This window comes from Dendropsophus ebraccatus, chromosome 5 (genome assembly GCF_027789765.1).
Source record: "Dendropsophus ebraccatus isolate aDenEbr1 chromosome 5, aDenEbr1.pat, whole genome shotgun sequence".
NCBI classification, from domain to species: Eukaryota; Metazoa; Chordata; class Amphibia; order Anura; family Hylidae; genus Dendropsophus; species Dendropsophus ebraccatus.
In genome coordinates, this window is record NC_091458.1 from 159,205,274 (window position 1) to 159,226,472 (window position 21,199).

A 21,199-nucleotide genomic window follows, 5' to 3' on the forward strand; every position below is an offset into this window, starting at 1 on the left:
CTCAGTCGCTCCGAGCAGGGGGCGCAGTCTCAGTCGCTCCGAGCAGGGGGCGCAGTCTCAGTCGCTCCGAGCAGGGGGCGCAGTCTCAGTCGCTCCGAGCAGGGGGCGCAGTCTCAGTCGCTCCGAGCAGGGGGCGCAGTCTCAGTCGCTCCGAGCAGGGGGCGCAGTCTCAGTCGCTCCGAGCAGGGGGCGCAGTCTCAGTCGCTCCGAGCAGGGGGCGCAGTCTCAGTCGCTCCGAGCAGGGGGCGCAGTCTCAGTCGCTCCGAGCAGGGGGCGCAGTCTCAGTCGCTCAGACAATCCTGCTATTAGATTTGTTATAGTCCGGAGATGCAAAGCACTAGATGTGGATGGCAGGTCACACGTGACAGACTGTACACAGGGGATATAATGGTGTATGTATACAGTGCAGGGAAGGGGAACCTTCCACCCTCCAGCTGCTGCAGAACTACAACTCCCATCAATCCCGGACAGCCAAAGCTTTAGCTTCTAAGCATGATGGGAGTTGTAGTTGTGTAATGGCTGGAGGGCAGAAGGTTCCCCATCCCTGATATAGTATTAGGTTACAGGTTGATCTGGTCAGGCAGCTAAACTGGAGGCTTCAGATCATGAGATTCACGACTAATGGTCATGCATGTGATCTGCCTGATGAGAGGGAAGAAGGGTCTGTAATGACGACCAATGGAACGGAGGGGGAAGAGAGGGTTAATGCCACTTTATCATTGTACTACTGAGTGAGTTACCCATTGTGTATCCTCTCCCATCTGGCAGGCGGGACACAGGAGGAAAGAAGCAGAGAGGTTACTGTCAGCGGAGAGATGGCGGAACGGCAGAAAACAACAAGCAGCGTCAACAGCAGCAAAACCGGACGCTCTGACTATCAGCAGCGGAAAATGGAGGGACCGTCCTCGCTGGCGCTCCTAACGTCTGGCCGAGAACACCACGGTCCAGACACAAATCACAGACAGCATCTGGTGGTGGCTGCACGTCCGTCCTAACCATCTCCCTGCCAGGAACCGCGGAACAGCAAAATAAAAAGAACGTGTATATAGGAAAACCAGCTACAGCCAAACTACTGAGAGACAACACAAAGTACACAACAACATCTACACAAAGCACACATCATCAACACAAAGCACACAGAACCATCTACACAAAGCACACAGCAACATCTACACAATGCACATATCATCTACACAAAGCACACAGCAACATCTACACAATGCACATATCATCTACACAAAGCACACAGCAACATCTACACAAAACACACAGCAACATCTACACAAAACACACAGCAACATCTACACAAAACACACAGAACCATCTACACAAAGCACACAGAACCGTCTACACAAAGCACACAGAACCATCTACACAAAGTACACAACAACATCTAAAATCACATATCAACACAAAGCACACACCAACATCTACACAAAACACACAGCAACATCAACACAAAGCACACATCAACATAAAACACACAGCATCATCAACACAAAGCACATATCAACACAAAGCACACAACAACATCAACATACAGCACACAGCATGAACACAAAGCACACAACATCATCATCAACACAAAGCACACAGCAACACAAAGCACACAGCAACACAAAGCACACAACAGCATCAACACAAAGCACACAGCAACACAAAGCACACAGCAGCATCAACACAACACAAAAGCACACGACATCAACACAAAGAACACAACATCAACACATAGCACAGAACAACATCTAAACAAAGCACACAACAGCATCAACACAAAGCACACAGCAACACAAAGCACACAACAGCATCAACACAAAGCACACAGCAACACAAAGCACACAACAGCATCAACACAAAGCACACAGCAACACAAAGCACACAACAGCAACAACACAAAGCACACAGCAACACAAAGCACACAACAGCATCAACACAAAGCACACAGCAACACAAAGCACACAACAACATCAACACAACAACACAAAGAACACAACAACAACACAAAGAACACAGCAACATCAACATAAAGCACACAACAACACAAAAGCACACAACATCTACACAAAGCACACAGAGCACAGAACACCTGGAGATCCCTAATCCTTACAGAGTTGGCGTTACTGACCGGCTTATCTGAATACTTTGTTAAAACAAATGGATCATCAGGTAAATCACTTTGTTTTTTTACATGATCAGATTGGAGTCGGTGCGAGGATGCCGGTGACGCGGTCCCTGTGCCCAGTTGCTGCGTACGGCGCTGGTCTATTCCTGGGTACCGTCCGGGCATAAAGCACTTGGGGCCGACCCATTGGGCCCCAGTGTGACCATCTCCCCTTTGTGACACGGCTCCATTAAAATCAATAGAGCCGTGTCATAGAGGGGAGGGGGTTTTGTAACACTTGGGAGTGGCGGGCCGCCTCCAGTGCTCGGGAATAGATCAGCGCCGTGGCACCGGCATCTCCGCACCGGTCTGTTCATGTAAAAAACCTAAAGCGATGGAACTGGTGATACATTGGCTTTACGATAGTGTATTGATGCAGCACAACTCTAAGGTAATCTGAGATTTCTTACCAGACTATCAAGACCTCCGCCAAGCAGATCCACAGCCCCCATCTGCATTGTGGAGACTTGTGGGACATTTCCTGGTGGTCCGAGGTCGAGATTCAGAAGGTCACCGAGGAGGTCTCCTTGTGAGGGAATGACCTGAGGTTGTTCCAGAGACACTGTCGGAGCGGGTCCCACTGGGCTGTCTCCAATATCGATACTAAAAAATATACGGTAAAAGAACAAATTCTTAGCACAGTCAGACAGGCAACTTTTTATATCATCATCCGGATAAGATCCTCATTACAATGGTGGCTGTGCGGTGGACGGTGTCACCTAGGCCCCCCGACATATAACCCCCCGCTAGATTGTGGGGCCACAAAGGTTCCTCCCTCCAGTCAGAGTGATGTCATATCCCAGCTGTATGACATGGTATCGGAACACCTTTGTAATTTTTTACTTTTTCCCTTGGTACATTACGTGTACAGCGGCATTTCCTGCGCCTATAGACAATATTCAATGGTTCCACCATTGGCCTCTATTTTCCCCAACCGTACATTCTCCACACTTAGGGGGCGCTCACGCGCTCTGGGATTGCGGTCTGTGCACTGTGCTACGGACCAGAATAACGGAGCTCCTCATTCATTATGATGCTGAGGGTCCCGAATGAATTAAAGTCTTTGCGCTACTGTACTGGCACTAGAGCGAAGATTTATACGGATTCAGAGCTCCACATTCGGCTCCGCAGCAAATCGGGTGAGTGCCCCCTTATTCAGCCCCTTCCATCTTCTTGGTAGTGCAGGTCTAATTTTACTGTTCTGAATGGGTGTTCGGACAGGTGAGAAAGGTCGTGCAGAGGGCAAAACACAAGAAGGTTAATAAATACTATATGCTACAGAATATTAACAACTGAAATCTGGAAATGTCGTTAAAAATTATTTTTTTTACTATTATAAAGAGGAAAAGTGTCAAAGGGGTCTCATCAGTCCGTGTATTACAGCAGAAGCCGTCATGGTCAAGAGAAGGGAGCAGCACCCTTACAAATGCTGATTATATCTGGATTAGTTACTGAGCGATGAGCGGGGGGGCTTATCCATCTTCAGACGCATACATCCCGCTTATTCCAATATCCATCTGGATTCGGAGATTTGAAGAACCGATTAAAAAGCCATTAAACAGATTGTAATAAACCATTCCCTTATTGGTATCACAGTGTGAGAACGGCCGGAACCATCAGAACCGGGGAAGCTTCCGGCTTATCTTATATCCTGCGTCACCATAATACATGTGAGGGGGCAGCCGGCCGCCAGGTCTTCCTTCCCTAGGGGCAGGTGCTTTAGTTTCCCTCAGAATAAATGATAGAAGGTGGTGCTAAAGGGGCACTCTCCTCTCATCCTATAACTGTACGGCTCGTCACGGAAAATATAGTCATTTCCTAAACTTGTCTCCTCCTCCTCATTTGCTGCTCTTTTCATCTAATTATTGACAGCTCATCGTCTAGGTTATAGACCACAGCTCTGCTGTTAAAGCAAATTTATATAAACATAACTATATTGTAGATGTATAGACACCACTGCTTTTAGAGTAGAGCGGTGGTTGGTAACGAGATGTTAACAATAGGAGGGAAAGAGCAGCCTATTAGGAGGAGACAATTTTGCAAAATAGGCATACTTACCAAAATATTAACCCAGACCAGTCCTACAAGTCTAACTATGGTAGTTGATATGGAAATACACTTTAAAGTAAAAGTCCCTTGAAACAATCAAAGGGGGGTGGGGGATGCCGGAACTTAATAAAGAAAGCATACTCGCCTATCCCTGTGTCCCCCACGTATCGCTGCCTGAACAATATCCAACAGCTGCCGGCCTCCTGCAGCAACATCACGGTGCGGTTGATGGATTGCCCGCTCAGCCTATCAGTGACTGGGGGTGAGATACTGTTACACTCACTGATTGGCTGAGCGGGCAATCCATCAGTCAGGCCGTGGCGTCGCAGCCAGAAGAGCAGAATATGTTACGTACCCAGATGTCGGCCGAAAATGAGAGACTGTCAGAGACCCGAGAGCTGTGCTTAGGGGGACAGGGAGTTGGGTAAGTATACTTTCTTGATTTTTTTTCTATTACTCCCCAGCCTATAATGTTTTAGTTTTACGGGACTTCTCCTTTAAGGCACAGCTATCTTTCAGAAAACATGTTCTATCGCTCATGACACTCACCTTCCATGCTGGATGGGAAGGTGTTTACGGTGAACTCCATGGCTGCCCTCAACAAAGGCGTTGGGTGGTTTGTGATAGACGGAAGCTAGAGAGCCAATGTGGCAAATCAGCTCGTCCAACAAGGTGGGCTCAATCAGGTCGGTCTCCTCCGAGATCAAAGGCTTCTCTGACAGCACCACCTCCTTGGCGGTCACAGGGTCAGTGGACAACAAGCGCCAGTAGATGTATCCTCGGTCACGTAGGTCGGGGTTATCGGAATCCTACAGAGAGGACAGATCAGAAATACACGTCCATCATCCTCAATATGTAATCACATTCTAATACCGAAAAATTAGATGAAACCCGGTAAATTGTTACTGGAAAGGGCCGAGCAATTATTGTGGAATAAACTTATCCGGAACATTCCGCCTCGTTACCCGGCACCTTCTCAACTCCATTAAAATGGATCCAAATGTTAACATCAGGACTGATTTATAACTGCAATAGTAAGACTAAAGGCCCAAGTACACAGAAAGATGACCGTGCGTAAAATCGTTATTTTGTTAGGATTTAACGATAATCTTTTCGTGTACATGCGGCAACGATTAAACGACTAACGAAAATACGTTTATATGTCGTTGATGGCATCTTTTGAGCGGGCCATAAAATCTGTGCCAATCGTTCGCTAATCTTTCGGTGTATAAACCTCGCATTGTTCCTTCGTTATTACGAGCGAACAAACAATTGTAATTACGATGGTAACGTACGACTTTCGTTCCGTGTATTATAGTGAATGATTTCAGGTAATTTGCAATAGTTTCTCGTTTATCGGAGAAGATGAAAAATCCCTTAGTCTCATAAGACCCTAAGGATCATTAGATCAGACAGAAGACCACCACGGTCTTATTAAAGAAAGTTTATTCTAGTAGCTCTGTATACAGTATATGGAATACTGGAGGAGGAGGAGGAGGAGTACTTAAAGGGAAACCACCGCAGCTGGATACGCTGTGAAGGTGCCGACAGGTAGGCCGTCTCCTGAAGCGTGCGAGCTACGGGAACTTCCAGAAAAGTCATAGATGGTATTGTGAGTGCAAGCAGTTAAAGATTTTTTATTGCCCCCCCTCCCCCTCTGCATTAGGGTACCTAATGCAGCAGGATACACTGTGAAGATACTGACAGGTAGGTTGTCTCTCCTCAAACGTACGAGGAAGCAGTTCATAAAAAAATTTTATTGCCCGCCCCCCGCCATGTGCTGGCGCGTATACTCACCGCAGGTGATGTGTGTCCAGCGCCGCAGCTTCGTTCCAATCCCGCAGCACCATTTAAATCCGGAACATGCTCACACCATCCGCTGCTGGGACTTCTCTTTTGTCTCCTGTGATTGAACGCCGGAAGTCACGCTTAAATATGCATTCTCTATGGGAGCACATGACTTCTGGCGTTCAATAACAGGAGAAAGCGCACCGGATTTGAACAGCCCCGTGGTACCGGAATGAAGTTGCGGCGCTGGACACCGATCACCTGCGGTAAGTAAACGTGTCAGCGCTTGGTGGGGATTGGGGCAATAAAATATTTTCGTGAACTGCTTCTTTAATTCCACCAGTTCCTCGCACGCTTCAGGAGACGGCCTACCTGTCAGTATCTTCACAGCATATCCTGCTTCGATGGTTTCCCTTTAAGTACTCCTCCTCCAGTATTATATATACTTTACATAGAGCTACTAGAATAAAGAAACCTTCGGAGCAGGTGGACATCTCGGCTTTCCACCTGTTTCCAGTCGTAAACCAAGATAAATTAGATGCAGGAGACCTTGCCTCCTCCCAGCCTCACCGTGCCCTCTCCGCCAGCCCATTAGGTAAGTGGTTCTTACAGGGGGGTGTACGCCAGGGTCCCATTGTACCCCAATGATTCCAAAAACACAGCCAAGGAAAATCTCAAAAGAAAAGAAAGCTCTAGAATGGCCCAGGCCAGTTAGGACACCCAAACCTGCTGCTAGATTCCCCTTTAAGCATCATACGGTAACCTCCCCGGCATGATGGCCGCCATCCAGGCACCCCCCCCCCCTCCCGGATATGAAGCCTTGGGAGGAAAAGGCAACAGTCAAAAGAACCAATGCAAAGAAATGTGAATAAAACAGAACTGGAAATTCTAGTTTCCTGATTGATAATCCCAAGGACAATATTTAACAGGTTCTGGGGATAAAACTCGAGACTCGAGACGCTCAGTAACAGAAGACGAGGAGCGTATGGAGGAGGAGGAGGATTTCAAGGATTTGGAGTGTCTGCACATAGAAGCTGCTGAGGGAACGGCCGGTTTATCTGATATCCGGACACCGCAAGAACCCGGCTCTGAATGTCAGGGGAGATTTTACAGCTCCGATAGACGAAGCTCAAGAACAAAGCACAGCGCATAGTGTTATGGAGGATTTCCATGTGGACTTACGCCAGTCCGCCGGTCTCTTAAAGGGACTGTGCACGTATCTGTATTCACTGTGTTCACTAAGTAATTCATATGATTTAACCCCACAGAGATAAAAGACTTATGTCCAGATCCTTAGAGAGACGGCCAATGTTCTGCCAGAATCAGACTGCAGTGTATGTCTATGCTACGTGACCATCCTACAGACAAGCACAACCAATTAAGAGAACTCAGGAGATTTTTTTTTTTTAAATTAACTGGTGTTAGAAAGTCTTTGTAATTTGCTTCTATTTAAAAATTTCCAGGCCTCCAGTACTTATCGGCTGCTGTATGTCCCGCAGGAAGTGGTGTATTCTCTCCAGTCTGACACAGTGCTCTCTGCTGCCACCTGTGTCCATGTCAGGAACTGTCCAGAGAAGCAGCAAATCCACACAGAAAACCTCTCCTGCTCTGGACAGTTCCTGACATGGACAGAGGTGGCAGCAGAGAGCACTGTGTCAGACTGGAGAGAATACACCACTTCCTGCGGGACATACAGCAGCCGAAAAGTACTGGAAGACTGGAATTTTTTAAATAGAAGCAAATTACAAATCTATATAGCTTCCTGACACCAGTTGTATTTAGAGAAAAGATATTTAGCTGGCGTTCCTCTTTAAAATAAAAATACAGATACAGATCGTACATTCACAAAATAATTTCCTAAAATAGAGGATCTGCTTATATGTTCTATACGATATGGGAATCTCTGGGTATAGCTCCCCCATCCTTGTTTTCTTCTCATCTAGGACATATGGTAACTTGCTTTAACCTTTAAAGGGGAACTCAGCTGGTTAGAAGGATTTAACCTGCCTATATCTCCCTATTGCATACGGGATGCTGAGGATGAAGGTGTGTGTCTCTTATAGTGTGTCCCCATAAAGAGTGTAAGGGGTGTCCCTTATAGGGTGTCCCTTATAGGGTGTCCCTTATAGGGTGTCCCTTATCTTCACCCTTGGTGCAGTTTCCATGCTATTAGGAGTTTATATTATTATGCCAATTAGCCATTTTGGTGCACTGTGGGTGGGGCTACACAGAGGCAAACCCCCCCCGCCCCAAGTGCACCAAAAATCTTAATCAGCATAATAATATAAACTCCTAATAGCATGGAAACGGCACCAAGGATGAAGGTAAGAGACATGCTGTAAGAGACATCCTGTAAGAGACATCCTGTAAGAGACATCCTGTAAGAGACATCCTGTAAGAGACATCCTGTAAGAGACATCCTGTAAGAGACATCCTGTAAGAGACATCCTGTAAGAGACATCCTGTAAGAGACATCCTGTAAGAGACATCCTGTAAGAGACATCCTGTAAGAGACATCCTGTAAGAGACATCCTGTAAGAGACATCCTGTAAGAGACATGCTGTAAGAGACATGCTGTAAGAGACATGCTGTAAGAGACATGCTGTAAGAGACATGCTGTAAGAGACATGCTGTAAGAGACATGCTGTAAGAGACATGCTGTAAGAGACATGCTGTAAGAGACATGCTGTAAGAGACATGCTGTAAGAGACATGCTGTAAGAGACATGCTGTAAGAGACATGCTGTAAGAGACATGCTGTAAGAGACATGCTGTAAGAGACATGCTGTAAGAGACATGCTGTAAGAGACATGCTGTAAGAGACATCCTATAACAGATATACCATCATCCTCAGCACCTCACATGCAATAGGGACATCTCAGCAGCAGGTTAGATGCTTCTTCCCTAGGACAATCTGAGTGTTGTTAGGATTTCCAGTATTGTACATCTAGAAATATTTATGACTTTATAGGGATTTTGATGATCGCATATACACTATATTTTTTTACTCTGCATTTTGCATTTAAAAAAAATAAAAACAATAAACGGCTGACCATAGACGTCTGCGATCTAATTCTGTAGAGCACGGGGAGGTTTCATGGTTCATTGTTAGTCTGTGTAAAAGGTCAGAATCTGTGTGCGTCTTATTGATGGCGGATATTCAGATGACTAGAAGCACTTATTAGCTGCGGCGGGGGGCTGTGAGCGCACAACAACTGGGCACAAGGAGTTCTGGGAGAGGCAGCGCCGCTCAGCCCACGCTGCTCAACTACATGATCCACACAGAACAGTCAGTCTACAAGGAGATCACACACGTCCCAGCGCCTTCATGTGTGTGCCAGGGAAAGGATATAACAACCGTATTATAGATGGGCATTACCTCATTATAACAGCTGACTTCTACAGCCATTCAGATGAGAGGTCTGGGATAGTTTTATCCAGCAAAAATTCTTTCAAATCAACTGGTGTCAGAAAGTTATATAGATTTGTAATCTACCTCTATGTAAAAATCTCCAGTCTTCCAGTACTTATCAGCTGCTGTATGTCCTGCAGAAGGGGTGTATTCTCTCCAGTCTGACACAGTGCTCTCTGCTGCCACCTCTGTCCATGTCAGGAACTGTCCAGAGCAGCAGCAAATCCCCATAGAAAACCTCTCCTGCTCTGAACAGTTCCTGACATGGACAGAGGTGGCAGCAGAGAGCACTGTGTCAGACTGGAGAGAATACACCACTTTCTGCAGGACATACAGCAGCTGATAAGTACTGGAAGACTGGACATTTTTACATAGAATAAAATTACAAATCTGTATAACTTTCTGAAAGCAGTTGATTTAAAAGAAAAAGATTTTCGCTAGAGTACCCCTTTAAATATCCCAGACCTCTAATCTGATTTTCGTTCGAGAAGCATCTAACCGGCTGATATGTCCCTATAGCACACGGGGCGCTAAGGATGAAGGTTAGCTTTCTTACCTTTAACCTCAGCCCTGTTTTCGTGTTTAATCCATATAGTAATGAGGTGTTTTGGTGCACTGGGGGTGGGTTCACCGCCCTTAACTCCACCCCATGTAATGAATATTTATCCATCATACTGAGGGCCAGAGTGACGTCACTGCCGGATAAATATTCATTAGAGGGGGGGGGGGGCCAAAGCACCTCATTAGCATATGGATTAAACTACAAACTACACAGAAACAGCGCCAAAGAGTAAGGTAAGAGACTTCCCTTCATCCTCGGTGTCCTGTGAGGTGAAGGGACATATCAGCAGCTTGTTGTTACACCGACTGCCTCACGCTGCACATTTACCTGTGTTCGTCATTTCTAGGGCTTCTTTTTGCTACTCGGCAGTCACAGAGGCGGGGCTCTGAGATCGGACAAAACCCCCCACCCCCACCCCCCCACGACAGTCATTTACATAAATGGTTCTCTAAAAAAACGGCTTTAAAACGGTTAAAAAATTTTTTTTAAAAAAGACGTTGTGTGGCCATAGTCTAATTGCTATAGAAAAACGTTAATCCACATGACTGACTTTCATTTGATGCCGGTTGGTTTAACAAAGCCAGAAGGTCCGGCTATCGGACGCTGCTCTGTGTCACGTCTGTGATCTGTGCACCGATTCCTTACACAGCAACATAGACCATCACATAAAGCACGAAAATTATCTCATAAAATGCGCGTTCAAAGATTACATCACACGTTCACTAGCTTACAGGACCGTATACGACGTCTGCGACCATCCGCAATCCGCTAAAAATTCATCCGTAATACATAATATTTGTGGATCAGCAAAGAAGGGGAAGGTGATAGCTAAATAAGCGGGAACGGTTTAAATGATTACTAATCTGTAATTTTTGTGGACGTTTCATATGCAAAAAATATGGATCCAGAAACGCTCCCATAGGCTTCTATAGGACAATCTGTGCCGTAATTATGGTCCATACTAGAGTGTAAATCATTTTTGTGTATCTGTAAATCAACGGACAGAGTCATCAACCCAATAGAAATCAATGGGCTGTAAACTTTTCTGTGAACGTGTGAATGTAGCCGTACAAGTGCTGCTATGCTGAGAAGAAGCAACGCTAAAAAGCAGCTAAAAGACAACAATAAGGAAAAAAAACACACAGGTAAGAAAGGCCCAAAAATTTACACGATCCCAGAGCTCCGGATATTTTCATACCACGACAGTAGAAAGAACACAGAGTTATTTCATCATTCCATGAGTGATGTATGTGGAAGCCGGCCGTCTCCTACCTGTGTAGCCAGGCTGAGGACTTGCTGCACCAGCTCCTGAGTCTCCGACGGCTTCTTCAGAAACAGTTTAACAATTGCAGTTAGAAGCGTCAGCTGCACCTGAGGGGAACACAAAAGATGCTTACAGAGTGTTCCGGACACCATCCACAATCCTCAGTCCCCGAACTTGCTGAGAGATCAGTTCCTGCAGCGTCCGAACCTGAACACTCGGCATTTGACTTCCGGCAACTGAAGAAGTTGGACGCAGCCCTAAAGCTGTATCCATGTATCCATGCTGTATCCATGCCTCTGGTATCGCCAAAGGCAGCATCCACCGGGAGTCACATGCTGAGCGTTCAGGCTCCGACGCTGCTGAACCCCAAGCTCAACACTAGCTAAGAGTAAAGCACGCACCAATAACCTATATACAGAAGACTGTTTATCCTCATTGATATAAAAAGACGTCCAAACATTGGTTAAAGTCATTGTAACAGTTTTATATTCTTTTTCTTTACTTAAAGGGGAAATATCAGCAGGTTAGATGGATCTAACCTGCCTATAGCCCCCTATTGCGCCCAAGTTGCTAAGGGGGAGGGCATGTGTGTTACCTTCCTCCTCGGCACCGGTCTGCACTGTTAGTTGGCATAATCTTCACTCCGGTGCCATGTTAAGAGCATGACCCCCCTCCATTGATTATCATTAGCGGGCCGATGACACGGCACTACTCCTAACAGTGCTCTGCAGTGAAGATTACTCCGACCAACAGCATGGGACCAGTGCCGAGGAGGAAGGTAAGACACATACTCCCCCTCAGCATTCCGGGCGCTATCAGCAGGTTAGATTCGTCTAATCTGCTGATAGTTCCCCTTTAAATTTCTTTAACTTTTTTTTTTATTTCAGAAAAAAAAACAATAAAACACATACAAGCATTCAATTATTCATCCCATTTTAACATGTCAAGTTAAATCAGCCTAACACAATCTATCTCAATTCAAGCATAACCCCCACAATAATAATAATAATAATAATAATAATAATAATAATAATAATAATAATAATAATAATAATAATGAAAGGCCATGAACTCTAATACCTCTCATCTAGCGTCCACACTTTTATAGTCATGTGATCGGATACAAAGAGCTGAAGTGATCGCTGTATCTATGATGTTAGAGAGCTCCATTGTTTGCTCTCTTTACATCTTCAGGTTGCGTTCACACTGAGCAGAACAAGTGGAAATTGTGAACAGAACCCGCACCACAGACTCCGCTGGAAATCTCGCCTGCCTCACTGTCTCAACGTGATGTCTCGTGCGCCTCGCTCTTGGCCGCTCAGAGTGAAGGTGCGCATGACATCCCATTGAGCAGTGTGGACTCCGCTTGTAATTTCCACCTGTTTTGCTCTGTGTGAATGGGCCCTAACGCTACAGGGCTTATTTAGTTGCACGCCATTTGTTATCCTCTATAATACTAGTTATGTTCTTATAGTTATAGTATAGTTAGGGTGAGGTATAGAGTTATGGTACCTGGGTGCTCTCATCATGGAATCCTTCCAGAAAGCTCTCGAGCAGCTCATCGGCATTATCGATGCGCTCGGCGTACTCTCCGACAATCCAGATCATGGCCGCCCGGGCATCAGGCTCATCCAGGGAATCTAAATTCTCACATAAAGTGGCAATGATGCTTTCATACCTGGCACAAATTTAAAGGGAAATCAATGAGCCCTTCTTCCTATCAATCATATCTATCACCTGGATAAATCCCTGACATACTTGTTGGGATACTTGCGGAAGATGTCACGGATGACGACGATGGCTTCTTGCACCACATAGTTGACTTTGGTTTGGATGAGGTCCAGGAGGGTGCTGACACAACGCTCCGCAGATTGCTGGGGGGGGGGGATACAAACAAAAGAACCTGTACCCAAGATGGTCACTAATACAGAACAACGGATACCATTCTAGCGGGAAACAGACTGAAAAAACGGCCTAACACTGTTGTCAGACAGAGAATATATGCTGGAGAGAACGGACTACTAAGCAGCATGTATTCTCCCCACCAGGAGACCGTGTCTAAGGACCTTACTTCCACTTTGATGGCGCATCTTCCAATGGCACGAACAGCTTTCCTAACAAAGTCCACATCCACCTCGGTAGCGTATTCCTTCAGCTCAGCTAACACCTGCCGAACCAAAAACAAACATTAAAAGGGTTAGCGCCCTATTCCACCGGACGATTAACGTTTGCATAATCGTTAAGGATTAACAATCTCAAACGACCGCTATTGCGAAAGACCTGAAAACGTTCACTCATTTCCATGGAACGATAATCGTTACTTATGATCGTAATTGCGATCGTTTTTTCTTCGCTATTGCGTCTTATTCAATGCGAACGATTTGCGAACGAGCAACGATAAAATAGGTGAAATTGCATTTCAACCGAACGATTATCATTTAGATTCGAACGATTTAACGATAATCTGAACGATGGTCCGGTGGAATAGGACCCTTATCCGAGTATACGGCCTAGGCTCACGATAGACCATTGCTACATATAGTACGACGTCTGCTGCCTTTCATGTACATAGTGAGGGGGGCTGATGGAAGCGACCTGACGGGGAGCTGGGACATGGACCTCGGTCTGACCTGAGGATAAACTGTACAAAGTTGGAAAAGTTTTTACAAATCATCCCAGTTTCACATCATAGCAAATGGCCAGGAAACTACATTTCCCAGCATGCATTGCACCAAGTGCCTGGTATCCGTCCACCACTGGCTCCTACTGCTTCGGTCAGGTGATCACAGGTGCGAGTCAGTTACAGATGATGTGTTTCAGCTTGCCTGGTCCAGAGAAGAGAGGAAGATCACATGACCTCTGTCTCAGAAGGGAGGGGGAGGACAGAGGAGTGGAGACAGAGTGGAGCAGGCAGTGAGGACTTTTTGCAGCTTCAGGGTGTCAGTCAGGATGTGCTGCAGACACACGGACCAATTCATGTAATAGAAGCCTATTACACACACTTAATAGATTAGATTATGGGTGGGGATTGAAGAGGGGTTAAATCTTTCCTAACCAGAGTTCCCCTTTAATTATGTGAGAACCAAAAAATTGCCAAAATATATTATGTCTCAAATCTGTGTCACACATTCACTTTAAAGAAGTTATCCAGCCTTCTTAGGTTACCGGCCTGTACTCTGGTGACCTCCGGCACTCACACCGATCAGCTGCTTGAAGGGGGGTCTGAAGCTTGTGCAAACATCGCAGCCACTTTAATGGTTACAAGCACTCTTAGCAATGGCAGAGCAAGGGGCGGCAGCTCATCCTCGTTCATTTGACTTTCTCTACCACTAACGTAGTACAGTGATGCAGTTACGAGCTCAGCAAGACACTAAAGAGGCTGCGGAGCGCACATGAGAGGCGTGACTACTCTACACAGCTGGCGGGACCCTCACTCTGAAATTCATGGCTCATCCTGGGGATAGGCCTAAAATGGTGGAAGACACCAACAAAAACATCAGACAATTCAACTAAATGGGCAACTTTTTTATTTTTAGGTTTAAGATGATAAGAGGCTGCGGAGCGTTCCCAGCTCTCCGATACAGGGTAAGGGTAGCTTCTCACATACCGGATTTGATGCTGTTTTCAGTTACTTAGATCAAATCTGCCGTGGATCCGCACCATGAAATCTGCCGCGATACGGTACGTATGAAGCTACCCTTAGGTGTTTTTTTTTTGTTTTTTTTTAGAAAACTCCCAATGCAGTTTATGGGCCAAAACCAGAAGTGGATTCAGATGGGAAGGACAATATAACGGGAGGACTTGTACTTCTCTTTTCTGTTGGATCCTTTTCTGGTTTTGGCACAAAACTGCTGTGTGTGTTTCCAGCCTTAAAGGGGCGCTCTGGCGAAAATCTTTTTCTTTCGAATCAACTGGTGTCAGAAAGTTATATAGATTTGCAATTTACTTATATTTAAAAATCTCAAGTTTTTCCAGTACTAATCAGCTTCTGTATGTCCTGCAGGAAGTGGTGTATTCTCTCCAGTCTGACACAGCGCTCTCTGCTGCCACCTCTGTCCATGTCAGGAACTGTCCAGAGCAGCAGCAAATCCCCATAGAAAACCTCTCCTGCTCTGGACAGTTCCTGACATGGACAGAGGTGGCAGCAGAGAGCACTGTGTCAGACTGGAGTGAATACACCACTTCCTGCAGGACATACAGCAGCTGATAAGTACTGAAGACTTGATATTACTAAATATAAGCAAATTACAAATCTATATAACGTTCTGAAATCAGCTGATCTGAAAGAAAATTATTTTTGCCAGAGTACCCCTTTAAGTTAAAGTGGACATCAATCTTCACATTTTATGCATGACTGGTAAACACCATAGAGGAAGGTTAGCATAAAATAAGTGAGCGCAGCAATACGGACCTGAGCGATGTTGGCCTGAGATGCCAGTCGTATCATGATGTCCAGTTTCTCCAGTTTCACATAAATGGGATCGTTGTATTTGACAAAGAAAACCTTTATTTCCTGCTTCAGGATCTCAGGTCTGTGCGGAAACAAAGAGAAGAAATAACCTCATATTCCCCGACTCAATCCAGAGAAATGTTCTATACTGTTCTGTAATGGTCCGTTTTTCTGTAATGTAAGTCAATGGAAAAACGGATCAAAACAGTTGCACGCTAATGCATAGGTTTTTTTGCAAAAACTGATAAAAAAAATCATTTAAATCAACTGATGTCAGAAACTTATACAGATTTGTAATTTCAAAATCTCCAGTCTTCCCATACTTAACAGCTACTGTATGTGCTGCAGAAAGTGGTCCTGTGTTACACTAGAAAGAATACATCACTTCCTGCAGAACATACAGAAGCTGAAAAGTACTGGAATAGACAATTTACAAACCTATATCACTTTTTGACACCAGTTGATTTGAAAGATTTTTTTTTTTTTACCGGAGTACCAAGCATTTCCCGCAAGCTCTTGAAGGATAACAGGAAGGTTATTAGAAGCACCTGACGGTTTTTGTCTCTTGACCAATCATTTCAGAGGACGTTTTACTACTGGAAAGCAGTCGGGCGACATATGAAATCAGAGATATAATTCAGTGGCTCAAGACGATTTCCAACAGGACCGGGTGATTTGGCTAAGAAATCCAGTCAATGAAAACTTGGTTGGGGTCACACTACGTTTTTTGCAAAAAACAGATGAGAAACTGATGAAAAAAAAACGGATGCAATTGTGTGCATCCGTTTTTCCATTGACTTCTATTATAAAAAAAAACAGATCTGTTTTTTTTTTTTAAGACACAAAAATGAGGTAGACCACGTTTTTGTGTACGCTAAAAAAAAAAAACCTGATCCTTTTTTTTTTTTTTAAATGGAAGTAAACGGAAAAACGGATGCACACAATTGCATCCGTTTTTTCCATCTGTTTTTCACAAAAAAAAATGGATGAAAAAACGGATTGCAAAAACATAGTGTGAACCCAGCCTTACAATGGTCTTAAAGAGGATAAACCATCAGGTACATCTTCTTTAATCTGACCAACGGATCGAACAGCGCCGTCACAGGGAAGCCGATGCCGCGGTCCGTTTTTTGAACCACGGCCCGGTTCCAGTGTACAGCGTCGTTCTATCCACGGGTCCCGGGCCGAGGCGAAAGCACAGGAGGCGGGCCGGCCCGCCCCCAGTGGGAGGGAATTCCCCCCCTCTATGACGAGGCTCCGTTAGAATCAACGGAGCCGCGTCATACAAGGGTGATTCTGCCCACTGGGGGCGGGCCGGCTCGCCTCCTGAGCTACAGCCCCGGCCCGGGACCCGTGGATAGAACAGCGCCATACAAAAAAGACCGCGGCATCGGCTTCCCCGTGACGGCGCCGTTCTATCCCTGGGTCATATTAAAAAGGGTGCCGCCACATGCGTAATTGAAGCTAAAGGAGTCAACCGCCTGATACGTAGAAAACAAAATCCCTTGAAATTGTCACTTACCTCTTCTGGACTATAAGGTTGATGTTTCTTAGAGCCACATACTGGACCTCGGGCTCCCCGGACAGCAGGGTGACCAGAGGGGGCGCCAGCTTCTTGAGCAGCATGGTGTAATAATCAGAGTCCTTAGGCAGCAGCTCCAGGAACTTCATCAGGACTTTGACGGCCGATAGAACGACTGCAGAGTTGGCGTGAGAGAGACGCGGGGTGACCCGCTCACAGATACTGAAGAGAAGAAGAGCCGGATGAGTATACAGGATAACAGGGGACACAAGGGGGAGGGTCCAGGGTCCGGCTCACCTCTGGGCCTCCCGCTCATCCTTGGGGTTGTAGTTGGACAGACAGTCCAGGATGAAGATCTGGCCCCACTCGGTGCACTCGTTCAGGGCCGTCAGCAGCTTGTTGATGTTCTGTGGGTTCAGATCGAGCAGGTTGCTGTTAGGATGGGACTCGCTGATCTCGGACAGTGCGGCCACAGCGTTGGCTACCACCTGAGGAGGAGGGGGAGGGGGAGTATTCAGGATAGAGAGGAAAATATATTCATAACAATACCAAAGCATCAGCGTATATAACAAAGCTAAAGGTATCGGACAGCAACGTCCCTGACAGCACAAGCTTCTTTAGGTCATCGGACATTGTCCACATAACAACGGTTACGTTAGCTACTCCTCTAAGCCAACGGGGATATGTGTGCGACAAAGCCAAAAATAACTCTTAAAGTTCTAACATGGGATGAACCATCTTCAGTCCATCTTAAAGTTTCAATGTTGTTACTTCTTTTTTTTTTTTTGCAGAAATCAATATTCCAGGCGATTTTAAGAAACTTTGTAATTGGGTTTATTAGGCAAATCTGCCATTATCTGCATTCAAAAAGCCTTTTCCCAGGTCCCCCCCCCTTCTCTCTCTCATCCACTGCTCATTATCAGGAAATCTCGACTCTTTTACATCAGTTGCCCTGTGTAACATATGGAGAGGGGAGGGGGATTAGTCGGCAGCAGAGAACAAAGGATTACACAGTGGGAGCTGTGTGAAAGCCGATATTCAAAGGTCAGAGAGGTCAGTGCTGACTGTCAGAGGAGATAGCCCGGTGATGTAGCTGTAAATTAACTCTTTGTTGTCCTGTTTTGGTGCCTCATCTCCCTCCACCCCTCCCCTCTCCATAGAAAACCACGAAGACAGGGGGGAGAGCTTCAAACTGCTTTTTCATGATAAAAATGCATTTTTAGGCTAATAAACCCAATTACAACGTTTCTTAAAATCACCCGTACTATTGATTTCTGCAAAAAAAATTTAAACAACAGGGACACTTTAAGTCAAATATAGTAGCACTTACTATTGTGGACTCTTCAACTTTATTATAATGGCTTAAAGGAGTTCTCCGGAGAATTTTTTTTTATTTTTTTTTTTAAATCAACTGGTGTCAGAAAGTTATACAAATTTGTAAATGACTTCTATTTAAAAATCTCCAGTCTTCCAGTACTTATTAGCTGCTGGATGCCCTGTAGGAAGTGATGTATTCTCTCCAGTCTGACACAGTGCTCTCTGCTGCCACCTGTGTCCATGTCAGGAACTGTCCAGAGCAGCAGCAAATCCCCATAGAAACCTTTCCTGCTCTGGACAGTTCCTGACATGGACAGAGGTGGCAGCAGAGAAGACTGTGTCAGACTGGAGAGAATACACCACTTCCTGCAGGACATACAGCAGCTGATAAGTACTGGAGATTTTTAAATAGAAGTCATTTACAGATCTGTATAACTTTCTGACACTGGTTGATCTGAAAGAATTTTTTTTATTCTCATTCGTACTTCTTTAAAGGGATTATCCAGGATTAGTAGAGTGGAGCTGCCTTTCTCCAGGTTGCAGCTCAGTTCAGCTGAAGTGCATAGAACCAAGTTGTAATATCAGACATAACCTGAGGACAGGTGTGGCGCTCTGTTCTCCTGTGTCTGGATTTTTGCTCTCATCATGTTGTTTTAGCATCTGGTACTGTCATTGCCTGATACCAGTATACTGTGCAGCGTCTGCAGAATAAACTGCACACTTCGGTTTAGTGTGAACAGTGTCAAAAGTTTAATTAAGAACACAAAGGAGAGACTCATTATAAAGCCGTCAGTTCTACATCACAGGACGACGTCCAGACTCAAGTGTCCCACAATGATGGATCAGTAGTCAGAGCCTGGACGCAGCTATCTCAGAAAGCAGAAGAGGAGGAGGAGGAGGAGGGCGGCTGTTCTATCTCCAGACTTCATAGTGTGACAAATGAAGAGACACATTAAGCGGAGCGGCTGCTGGAGCACTACACGCTCATACACCCAATTACATGCATGCGCCATATCCTGGGGCTTTATACACATCGCTGTGAACTAGCAGCCTTGTACTTGTACTTAATCCTGTCTGATGTAACAACGGGGATGAGACGGGAGGCTAGATCCAAAAACATCAACGATGGCGAGACGGGAGGCTAGATCCAAAAACATCAACGATGGCGAGACGGGAGGCTAGATCCAAAAACACCAACAGGGAGGAGATGGGAGACTAGATACAAAAACACTAACGGTGAGGAGATGGGAGGCTAGATCCAAAAACATCAACGGGGATAAGATGGGAGGCTAGATCCAAAAACATCAACGGGGATAAGATGGGAGGCTAGATCCAAAAACACTAACGGTGAGGAGACGGGAGGCTAGATCCAAAAACACCAACTGAGATGAGACAGGAGGCTAGATGCAAAAACCTCAACTGAGATGAGACGGGAGGCTAGATGCAAAAACCTCAACAGGGATGAGACGGGAGGCTAGATCCAAAAACATCAACGGGGATGAGACGGGAGGCTAGATCCAAAAACATCAACGGGGATGAGACGGGACGCTAGATCCAAAAACATCAACGGTGGCGAGACGGGAGGCTACATGCAAAAACATCAAAGAGGATGAGACAGGAGGCTAGATCCAAAAACACCAACGGGGAGGAGATGGGAGGCTAGATCCAAAAACACCAACGGGGAAGAGATGGGAGGCTAGATCCAAAAACACCAACGGGGAGGAGATGGGAGGCTAGATCCAAAAACACCAACGGGGAGGAGATGGGCGGCTAGATCCAAAAACACTAACGGGGATGAGACAGGAGGCTAGATCCAAAAACACCAACGGTGAGGAGATGGGCGGCTAGATCCAAAAACACCAGTGGGATGAGACGGGAGGCTGGATCCAAAAACACCAACAGGGATGAGACGGGAGGCTAGATCCAAAGAGATTTATAGCTTGAGGAGGCGGGGCCTGAAGATACATCAGCTGGATGGGAGAGCGGGGTGACAAGATAGATAGATAACAGCAGCAATGCATTAGGTAAGTATGTACTGCTGTGGACATATACATATCTGTGCCGTCAGTTTCCTGTTATCGTTATTCACCTCAGATCCTGTTCACATAGGAAGATGGGCGGCTGACGGCCATACATTTTGACGCCTTCTCTAAAGACACAATCAGCCGAGGATCAGGTGTTTCTCCTGTAATCAGCTGATCGGTGTCACTTTTACACGGGTCGATATGAGCTGCAGGAGCGTTTCCTGCATCACTCCAGGGAGATAATCTGCCCGTGTAAAAGGCCCTTTGGAGACATCTCAGCTGCCCACAGTGCACCGGCAGGCGACAGGCCATACCGTATTATATAAATCACTGTATTTAAAGGAACTGCAAAAAAATAGCAAAAAAAATTATTCCTGAATAAAAATTTAAGTAGTAACCCTTACGGACTGTCCGATTATTGCCCAAACCTCGAATTGCCCCAAATTCACAGTCAGCTGAAGCCAATGTCCGTCACTATGTCCGTAATACTGTACAACCAGACACCAGCATGCGCCATTCTACAAAGCTGCTTCTAGTTATGGAACCGTTCACACATCCCATGCTCCAATACTGATACATGATACATGACGTTGAAAGTAAAAGGTGAATAAATGGCCGTCGCTCCAAGTTGTATCATAGTGATCCCCGCTC

General features: G+C 45.7%; 1 protein-coding gene across 1 annotated transcript in view; it reads right to left on the minus strand.

The window, feature by feature from the left end:
* The window catches only part of AP2B1 (adaptor related protein complex 2 subunit beta 1), an 84,063-nt gene that overhangs the window by 27,052 nt on the left and 35,812 nt on the right, over nucleotides 1–21,199 (minus strand). The window contains exons 6-14 of the mRNA XM_069971770.1: nucleotides 17,505–17,695; nucleotides 17,208–17,429; nucleotides 15,647–15,767; nucleotides 13,307–13,402; nucleotides 12,994–13,109; nucleotides 12,748–12,913; nucleotides 11,244–11,342; nucleotides 4,760–5,019; nucleotides 2,572–2,764 (exon numbers count right to left, since the gene is read on the minus strand). Of these exons, the coding sequence (XP_069827871.1) occupies nucleotides 2,572–2,764; nucleotides 4,760–5,019; nucleotides 11,244–11,342; nucleotides 12,748–12,913; nucleotides 12,994–13,109; nucleotides 13,307–13,402; nucleotides 15,647–15,767; nucleotides 17,208–17,429; nucleotides 17,505–17,695 (1,464 nt within the window). The remainder of the gene's footprint in view (nucleotides 1–2,571; nucleotides 2,765–4,759; nucleotides 5,020–11,243; nucleotides 11,343–12,747; nucleotides 12,914–12,993; nucleotides 13,110–13,306; nucleotides 13,403–15,646; nucleotides 15,768–17,207; nucleotides 17,430–17,504; nucleotides 17,696–21,199) is intronic.